This window comes from Corvus brachyrhynchos, unplaced genomic scaffold, assembly GCF_000691975.1.
Source record: "Corvus brachyrhynchos isolate BGI_N302 unplaced genomic scaffold, ASM69197v1 scaffold5, whole genome shotgun sequence".
In the NCBI taxonomy this organism is placed as follows: Eukaryota; Metazoa; Chordata; class Aves; order Passeriformes; family Corvidae; genus Corvus; species Corvus brachyrhynchos.
Genome location: NW_008238321.1, coordinates 801,426 through 811,979, shown reverse-complemented (window position 1 = coordinate 811,979; position 10,554 = coordinate 801,426). Strand labels below are relative to the sequence as shown.

Genomic DNA, 10,554 nt, shown 5'->3' with positions numbered 1-10,554 from the left:
TGCATGGTTTTTATAGCAAAGAGATAAATTTGACTTGTCTGTTTATAATTGCTTTTTATAAACCAATTTAAATTAAGAATTTGTTCACTGGCTGTGAACATCCATGTATTAACTTAAAACAAGATTGTTATCTTTGGTTTCACTGTGTAGTTTTACATTAATAGCATATGATAACCTTCTGAAATGAGAGAGTAAATGTTTAACACACACATTAATAATGAATAGTAAGAAACAGAAGTGCATGAGGAACTTTTACAAGTGCCAGTAACACATCACTGCATCACACCACAGGATTTCTCACACGTGAGTTGTACAATGAGATGTTTTATGCCACCTCAGCTAGGCCTGTATGTATTATCAAATTACCTTCCTAGTCTTTACAAGACTTAATTCCACATTCATCATTTGTCTCCAGCATATTTTTCCTATAGCATTTATAATTTTGTCATTGTATTAGATCAGCTTTCTTCCCTTACTTGAGAGCAACCTCTTCTACTTGTACTACTTCTCATGAGGAATTATCCAATACACAGTTCGAAAATTTCCACCCTATTAGTATTATTCTGTTGCTATCCATAGAGTCAAACATGTTGCCAGACATGCACAAAAAAAAAAACAAAAAAAAAAACCAAAAAACCCAAAAAAAACCACCAACCAAAATATTGTGACTCTTAAGCCATCCAATTCAAAGAAATGTAGCCAAATCCCACCAGGAGAGTAAAACAGACCCTTTTCTAAAGGAAGTTTTTAATTGACTTTCAGCCAAAATGACCCCCCCAAAATAAAGGTGGTTTTTTTCTACAAATGATCTCTGTTGGAATTAATTTTCCTTATCTAAGAGGGTGGTGCCATCTACATCTACAACCAAAGCATAGCAAAGACATTATTATTAACAGCATTACCAAGTTACTCCAGATTCTGTGCAGCAAATAGGGTTTGAAACACACGAAGACAAAAAATAAGTTCACCCTGCAGGTTGCTTTAGAAGTAGAACCTTAGTGATGGCAAGAGGACACGATTTCTTCACATTTAACTGAAAAGGACAGTGACTGTTCTGATCTTAAATATTCTCCTTTCATTTCAGCCCCTTGACCTCTCTCTCCTTCATTTTCATTCCCTTTCAGTGACATCTCTTGTTTTCTCCTTCTTCCTCCACTGCTCCTGTTGTTACTGGGATGTTGCATTTCCCAGACAAGACTGGAGTGTGAAGGCACAAGTGGACAAACAATCATAGCCACTGCGAGTGTTCCCTCACAAAACAAAGTTCCCTCAGTTTTCTCACCACTTCAACTGGAGAAAGAACATGGGAAGTAAGTAAAAAATTACATATTAATAGCACTGACTTGGGATATTTTCTGAAAAACTCACGAGCTAAAAAAGTACAATTGTTGAAAACAGCAGGCACAATCAGTAACAGTCTTTTCCTCAGGTTAGGTGTTTCAGTTATCCAACACATGGTGTGGAATAAAAAATAACTGCTTAAAAAAAAAGAATTATTTTTCTTATATCACAGTTTTAAAGCAGTTTTGTAAGCTCTATTCAATATCCATACTGTGGTAAAAACTAGGGTTGCTAATTTTTAAATCAGCAGTACAATTAATGTTGTCACCTTAATATTAACACTGCAGTTACTCTTCAAATTGGTTGTATGAGAATCAATAAATTAAACACTTCCATATTCCAATGTATATGCTCATCTATGTTCACCCTTGGGGGGGGAAAAAAACCATCTGCACAACATTTCATCCTAAAGAATGTTGACAATTTTGAATTTTATTTTTTAATAAAAGAACTTATACATTTGTTTTAAAAATCCTGATTAAAACAAACCAAAGCTCAAATAAACTAGCCCTCTGACTGAACAAAAGTTTAAATCTCAAATAAAAGTAATTATATATATTTGGTTTGATGTAATCTCAAGCCAGCTTTTAGCTTTGAAAAAGTCACTTTTTAATCAAATCACATCTCAACAAACATAGTTTTGGTCTTCACTTCCTACTCCATAACAACGGATGTTCTGCAAAAGCTCCAAGTGGAATATCTAGAAATGCAACGTTTCTCTTGGCTGTTGCTTCAACGTTAGTTGGGAAAGCACAGATCAGCTCCACTTTAACTGCAGCCACCAACCAGCTGCTTCACTGGAATTTCAATAGAAACAAAATTCTGAAAGCCCAAAGGGCAAAGTTTCATTCATTACTACAAAAATTCTTAATAAAAGGAGGATTGCATGGTCACGATGATTACACCACTCAAAACACAAAATGTACAGTATTAAACTCAAAGAATGACTGAAGTTGAAGCATTTCTTGCTGATTTTCCAATTAATACTGCCCTGAATCAGAGTCTCAGTGAAGCAGACTTTCCAAGAACACACACCAGTTCCAAAAACAGAGATCTCAGTTTTATCAAGTGTGCTCGTTGCATGCTAGCTCATCACAGACCTATTGAAAGTCCCATGCTTGTAACACACAGGCAGGAATCAAGTGAAATACAAACATTCCAGTTTGAACAATCCTTCCAAACTTAAGACTGTGTTTTCTAATCTAAAACCATTGCTGGTTGGGCAATTTTCATTTCTGTAAAACGACCAGTGGCAGTGCATTTTAGGTAAAGGTTAATATGAAGTTCCCAACTTTATGAAATGCATCCCTCTCTACCACAAAGCAGTGCATGCTGGTGTCGAACGCTAGAGAGAAACGTGCACACACTCGAAAATAAATGGTTTTTGCATTTCAAGGTGACAAGTACAATGTCAGACACAATCAATCGATCACTGCATAATTATTATTGCAAATGATCCATATCCATGCTGCAAACCTTAAGGGGAATTTAATGAAGCAGGAAGCACATCAATAATAAGATCTACTTCGGTCTCTGTTAAATCTCGCAATTCACAAATACATTGTCACATTTTATCCTTCCTTGAATTCCTGTAATTATATGTGAGGAGAAGCTCACTGAAAGTAAAATCCAAACATACATCAGCTTCTCCTCTGTAAAAGGAGTCCCTGTATCTCATATATAAATCGCAGAAGATTAAATGTACAAAACTCTACAAACAACAATCTCTGAACAAAACTTGAAATGCCAATAAACAGCCTCAGTCAGACGTGTTTGGCTGACTTAAATCTGTGTTGTGCCCATAGAGGATCACACTGGGAGCACAGCAAGAGCGAGAAGGAGCTGAAGAGAGAAACTCCTGTGTCCTGACTGCAATCCCTCCACATCACTCACTGCCTCACTGAAGAAAGGGAGTTTAACTGGTGGTGATAACAAAAAGGGTTCTTGGTTTTGTTTTCCACGACCTGAATCAGAAATTAAATTGCCAAAATTAATTGGCAGAAATTATAATTGGCAATAAATAATGTCATTTCTTCCAAGGCGAGTCCGTGTGTCTGTGACAGGGATAAGGATCTCCCTGTTTTTCTGCTGTTTCAGGAGCTTTCTCACTCCAGCTCTTCCCACCCCTCCTCCCTCCCTGTCCCACTGAGGCAGAGATTGAGAGGGAATTTGGCTGCTAGATGGGTCCAACCCATGACACAACTGCCATCCTGATGGGGAAAAATTTACCTAGTGTGTTAGAAGCCTCTGTGAAAAGCAGCCATTTCTGCAGAAATGTCGGACTTCAGCTTTCAGTTGCAGTCAGAACAGGTGGATTTCCATTCTAGGTTATGACAAGGATCCAAACACACATTCATCTGTTTGGCAAGGGAAGGATATCAATCCAGGAGCAGAAGAGAAAAAGGAAGCCATATGGAAAGACATCAAAAGAAGACGGGAACAGATACCTTGCCTTTGATTGGTAAACGTCCCCTTTTGTTGATTAAACTGTGAGACAGTCAAACTAGTTATAAAAGGTAAATCCAGCCTAGTGGTACTTGCACATTAAAGTGAAAAGATAAGCAAAATCTTGGCTTAGGGACTATGAGAGCTTCTCCAACAGGCACACTTCACTGGAATGAATATCCAAAGGGAACATATCAAGAAATTAAACTCAAGATACAAACAAGGTTTCTCAACTGCCCAGAAGAATATTCAGGACTTGCTCATTCCTCTGTCTCCCCAACTAAGACCATTCCAACAGTAGCTCCGGTTCTACAGCTGTAGATGTAGCAGCTTAAACCCACCAGATTGTCACAGAAGTGGTGTTCAGGAAGGATTTCCACTAAGGGATAATAATAGTGGGACAATAGGAGGACTCTAACCTGCTCACCCAGACACATTTCATGCAGTCTTTGTTCAATTCTTTCCTCACACAAACATCCCTGGACTGATAAAGACACCCACGCAGTTCATTCAAAGCTCTGATGGAAACCAATGCTATTAAGAGGGACACGACAAAGATAAGGTTAATTGGACAAGTGTGACTCCTTGCTAAAGTAAGGGGAGAGAACAGATTAGGTAATTAAAGTATACAGAGTATGTAATGCAACTTCAGAAGAGGGCAGAGCAAGTCTGTCATGCTGCTTTACAAAAAATGCACTGATTCTGCAGCAAGAATTAGTAATAATAATGATAATATATATATATATTCTTGACACAAACTCAGTTTAATCCTGCTTAAACTCAGTTTCATCAAACACTTACACGTGTTTGTGTCTAAAGGAATGTACGTTGCTTTTATAAACCAAAGCTGCCTCGCTTGCCTATCTGCAGTGCTGGACATAACAGAGCATCATCCTGATTTGTTCTCGTCCCATTCTTACCCTCCATAAATAACAGAATGGGGTTCTACAAAACACTGTAACAGGTCAAGAAAACCCTTCAAGAACCGAATGTGCTGGATGACCAAAGTCAAATGTTCTGAACTGAAATCACTTTTCTCTTCTGTTTCATTTCTCTTTTCACACTAAAAAAGGTGATTTTGCTGAATGTCTTCATGCTTTGCATACTAGTGTGACTTTTAGCTTCTGTCATCACACATGAATTATTAGACATATGATTTTTAAGCCAACTTATGTGTGTGTTCCAATAGATACATAAACGCAGCCTACTGAGAGTTATCTTAGATTCTACCATAACTAATTGTAATCCTGTTTTCATTCAGTCAGCCCTTTCATTTTAGCCATCAAGATTGTAGATTTATAAATTGCAATACTTCATCATTCAAGTTTATTGAGTCAGATACCCTTGAAGATCCTTACTATTCACATCAGCATACTCTATTATGAAATCATTTTGTATTTTTCTGTGTTAATAATAAAAGGCACATATTTATTCAACATCAGCAGTCAGGCAGTCAGATACAGAGAATAAAGCCACATGTTTTATTCAAGGTCTCAGTGGAAAGCAGAATGAGGATCACTTAGACTCTGAAGATACCTGCAGCTTTTCAGCAGACATGTTTGATTTTTCTTAACTAAAAGGATCTAAATACTTTGATTACCCAATAATTCTATGCAATAAAATCTATACTGCAGAACTGTTCCACTGACAATGTTTCCAACATAGTCATTCATTCTTTCAGATTAGTTCATGCTGGATTTCACTGTCTGTAGCTCTTGAAGCACAGTCAGTTGTGCATTTTGTCTTAGTCTAGGGTGGTTTTGGAAAGTCCTCATTTAAGGCAGCAATCCTTTGCTTAATGCACACAATGACAATGCTGCAAAATACACAGTAAGTAAAGTTCATTTAAAAAAATTATGAGCATTGTATTTTCTCCTTACTCCAATTTAAAAAATCATAAGGCTTTGTTCCTTTATCATTTCAGTCATCTTCACATCTGTTTACGGTTCTCATTTCCTTTAGAAAAAAAAAGACCTTACAAAGGTGTCCTGCAGCACTGAGTACACAAGGAGCACAAGTTAGGCTTGAAATGACACCCTTCTCTAAGCCAGGAGAAAGGCACACTCTGTGCCTGCATACATTTGGGAGTGCATAAATACATGCAGACTTTGGTCAGCTGAATAAAATGCCATCTGCTTTTGAATATGTGAGCTGACACAGACTCCTGTGTGTATTAGGATGTCTCTAAATAGGAGAAAGACCAGAAATGCAACCATAAAGAGTTTAAATTCCTAAATAGCCAGATTAAATTTTGCTAGAGTCTGTTACTTCCTTTTCCTCCAGACTTCTTCCCAGATGTTCATCTAAGGAACATTTTGCTAATTCAGACAAGAACAATTCACTATATTGGACCCAAAAGCTTCATTGTACAGAGTTGTCAAAACAGTATCTTATTGCCAGAAGAAGTTACCTTGTTGCTATTGCATACGCATTTTTTTAAATTTGTTTCTTTGTATCTGCCTACTCTGGTTTTGGGAAAAAAAAAACAAACTTCATTTGCTGACATGTTTTTCTGCCTTGTTTGATCAAGTATCATTCTGAAGCTGCTACTGAAAAAAATCTCTGCTAAATATACACAAAATTTCTGACAACTCATTCCTTATTATTAAAAAGAACAGCAGACTGACAGGAATGAAGCACACCTCTGACTAAGCAGACATTAATTAGATGTTTATAAAATTTATCAAACTGTATTATGGTACATTAAGGTAATTTTAGTCCAGCATTTTTGTAGCATACAACAAAACATGGAAAACTAATAATTTGCATTTTAAAAATGTATTTGCCAATGATTTTGTTCCAGTTTTTCTCAGGACAACATTTAATTACATTTGACTTCTTCACGACACGTAGTAACTTTAAACCCTTGACTTCTAACTCGGAATATGAAAGTTGAACATGAGGTCAGGGAGACCTCAGAATAGTCCATTCTGAACAACCAGATGGAAAACAACCACCATGGAACTGTTTGCTGGGGAATCAGGCAGCTGTTTGTGCTCTCGTGGACAAACTATGCTTATTTTTCAAAATATGAAAAAGAGGAGGAGGAATACTGCACAGAAAGAGGGGGTTTGGGAGACTGGGGACTCTATGAAAGATTGGGAGCAGTCTCAGCTTTCAGCCATCAACTCTCATTTTCCCTCACCAATAGTTACACTGCTTTAGCCAAGCTAAGCACAAGGCAGCAACTTTAGAGCGCTGTAACTAGAAAAAAAAACCCAAACATGTATTTGTTACATTCTGAGAAAAACCACATCACCTTTGGGGAGGTGCGTTACACAGGAAAGGTGAATGATAATCTGCAGTGATCCAGAACACCCTGAGTCACTGCAATAATCTTACTTTGGGGAGAAAGGGGGATTAAACTGCAGCAGCAGCACACGTAAAAGGGTCTGCACCCCTCAGAAAGAATACAGGCCCTTTTGACTTCACTGGTTCCTAAATCAGTAATGCCTGAAAGACTTCAAAGTTTCTTGGTCAGTGTGAACTCTGACATTGATGAACTCTGATTCCTACAGCACAGGTGTCTGCACATAAAGTACCAGACCAAAAAAGATCTCCTTTATCCAGGGAAGGAGGAAAGTATAACTATAAACAACATTTAATCGCTTAGGTTGTCAACAATTATGGATTTCCCTTGGCAGGGTTAACAGTACTAAAAACTTTCTCTACTTTTTGAAATTTTGAAATAAGTATTTAAAAAACAGCAACTAATCAAGACTGTTCCATTCAAGAGACTGAATTAAGGTCTGTGCTCTGCATTCCTTTTAGTTAGCTAAACACGTTCAGTGCAGTCTGCTTGCAATAAAAGGAACTTGATATCACTGTCATCAGTAGACCTAAAAAAAAGACATCAAACTGTTCCAGGATACTGCTTAGTAAGACATTAAAAAATGGGAAGAAATCAAAATGTTCTTTTTCTTTGTAAATATTGCAAAATGTTTCTACATTATACGTGAAATGAAATAACAGGTAAGCACTGCCACATAAACGAGTGAATAATCTGAAAAATTCTCAGTCAATGTAGCAAATTAATTTTAAGCCCTTTAAAAAGGGGAAGACTACATTTTCACACAAGCTGGCTACTTTAAATTTTAATAGTATTGCTGAGAAGCTTTTTATAATTATATAAAATATTGATGTGATGCCAGGAGAAAGCATTTCAAGTGCTGCTGTGAGTTTATACCTTGCACCTACATATATTAAAAGTCTCTTGTTTACCTACTGCATCTCTTTACATATGCTGCATCTTAGGTACCTCTACATGCCTAGTTAATGTACAGACTTTAAAAATCGCAACATTTCCAAAAAAAAAAAAAAATCTATGAGTACAATTCCTCTATTTCCATAAAAAAACCACAAACTAATAATGTTCTGCTACAATTCATATAAAAAGAAAGTTCATTCTCTGCTTCTTCCGACTAATCTTGAGACCTTATACAAAAAATTTAGACTAGCAAAGTTCAGTTGCAAATGGTAAGAATGCTTAATACCCAGGTGTAGGAGTGCCAAAAGAGAGGCAGGCTGTTTAAAGAATTCTGCAAATCAGAAAACCAGAACAAAACATACCTCTTAAAATGTAAGTAAAAAGGACAAAATAAAAATGGAATGAACACACTTTTAAATGTAAAATATTAATTACTAGAACTGTTATATTAATTACTAGAAGCTTTGAAACCAGGAAGTGGTACCATCAGAAACTGCTTACTACTGTGGTTGTTTTGCTTAAAGCATTTTTATATATATCTCTAAAATGAATAACTAGGAAAGTTCACCAATAATATAAAATACAACACACTAAAAGTGATAGAAAACTGCATAGTTACCTGCAAGAAAATGTATTTCACTAAATTTCAAATTAACAAAGATTCCTAGGCTTGGGGAAGGAGAAGTTCCCTGGCTTTTAAACCTTCTGATCCTGTGCCACAGAGAAGCAGAGTATACCAAACAATGCATGTCCTTTCACCCTAGTGTGCATATTAGAAAGGGTTTATCCTCAAATATTTACTGTGCATCTCCTTTGGGTGATGGCAGCTATAACACCACAACACAAACTGAATGAAAGACAGACTGCTGCAACTGAGGGATCTGATTTATAAATCTAAAACCAGAACTAAATTAATCCTTGCACCAGCAGCTTCAATACAGAACCGTGGTAAGGGTTAAAAACAAGCAGCAGTTGGGGTTGCTGTTAAATGCACAGACACATTGGTGAAAATTCTAGGGACTTGTACTACAGAACCCAGAAAAAAAGAAAAAAAAACAAAATCATAAGGGCTCAGCGATTGGTGAGCTCCCAAAACCATGGCACAGGTCAGAGTACTGCAATGAGAAACTTAAAAGTCTACATACAGTGCCTTTTGCATGGATGACCAAAGTTACTAAGATATAGTGGAGGGCCAGCAGCAATGAGAAGAAAGCATAAAGGGAGATTTACAGCATGAACCACGCGTGATTTACAAAGAGGAGTGATTGCTGATAATACCTCTAGGACTTCAGTGTTGCCCCTCTGCAGCCTGTTTTGCAGAGGTGGCCCAGATTAGCTGCACGCCTATTTTTAAATACATTTAAATTAAATAAATAAATAAACAGATTGTCAAATGAGATTAGTTTAAAGTATTTTCCCAGAAGATACACAGGCTTTGAAGAGGAACACAGAAAAGCTTTTAAGTATGCAGATTTGTTCACTGATCTTTTTGTGGGTTTTTTTGCTAAGGAAAAAAAAAACGTTCTGTATCAAAACCTGGATGAATTCACAGGTTAATAGCTTTACTAATTCAAAACATACATGCCACAACACAACATTATTTTTAAGGTGAGCAGATTTTGCTGCAAGGAATCAGAACAATGCTGAATATAAAATCACAGAAATAGGAACATAATATCTATTTCTTTACCTGCAGTTGTCAATTGCCAGAAACTTCAAAAGCCAAGACAGACTGTGACAATTAGTATAAAAGCAAGTGGGTTAAGTAACACACATTAGAAGTTTTAATCACATTAAGATTGTTTCATTTCTTACAAAGAAAGCAAATTCTGAGCAGCCACAAGTGATGCAGCATTCGCTTTGTAACTGAACCACAGAGTGGATCTTACACAATTGCAGTATGTTCTAAGGCAATGAAAAGAAAGCAGTGCACTCTGCCACATCCTGCAAACCTTGAAAATAAATTTCAGCTTCACGTTAATGAACCGGTTTGTTTAAACCCTGCCTGGAAATGCAAGCACATGTTCTGCACCCCAGCCACGCTACCCTGCAGCACACACACCTTACACAGCACAAAACAAGCTGCAACTACAGGCTAAAATCCACAGTCCCAAAGTCAATTTATTAACAAAAGATTGACATGGAGAGAGACACTACCTACCCACAAATACATCATCATCTTGAAAGAAATCAAGGGCTCTGTCAGCAAACAGAAGTCTCCTTACTTCACCAAGTATGTCTGGAAGGAAAACTGAAAACTGGGTAGAAAATCTTGCCTTTTTCTGTCAAGTCCTCACAGTTCTCTTCTTATACAAGGTATTTTTTTTAGTTTGTTTATGAGAATAGCATTCATTCAGTGGCTCTTTCTGCGTGTGAAGTGACTTGCTTCAGGCTGTCTTTTTTCTTCCCTTTTCCTCCCTAACTCAGTCTGTCCTTTCTTTACTGTCAAGCTTGCTTAGGTAACAGTTCTTGGTGTATCTATTTAATGAGCAGGTCCGTGCACTAAAGGCAGCCAACTACACTGGAGAGGGGGGGGGGGGGGGGGGGGCAAAAAACAAAAG

The 10,554-nt window shown here is 37.1% G+C and overlaps 1 protein-coding gene across 19 annotated transcripts in view; it reads right to left on the bottom strand.

Moving 5' to 3' along the window:
* Positions 1-10,554, bottom strand: part of RBFOX1 (RNA binding protein, fox-1 homolog 1) — a 1,116,883-nt gene that overhangs the window by 336,645 nt on the left and 769,684 nt on the right. Inside the window, exon 1 of one of the 19 annotated variants that reach the window (XM_017733922.1) lies at positions 10,155-10,407. The exons of the other annotated variants lie outside the window; for them this stretch is intronic. Within the exon in view, the coding sequence (XP_017589411.1) occupies positions 10,155-10,172 (18 nt within the window). The 5' untranslated portion in view covers positions 10,173-10,407. Of the gene's footprint in view, positions 1-10,154; positions 10,408-10,554 lie in introns of those variants that run through there. 19 annotated transcript variants of the gene reach the window in all.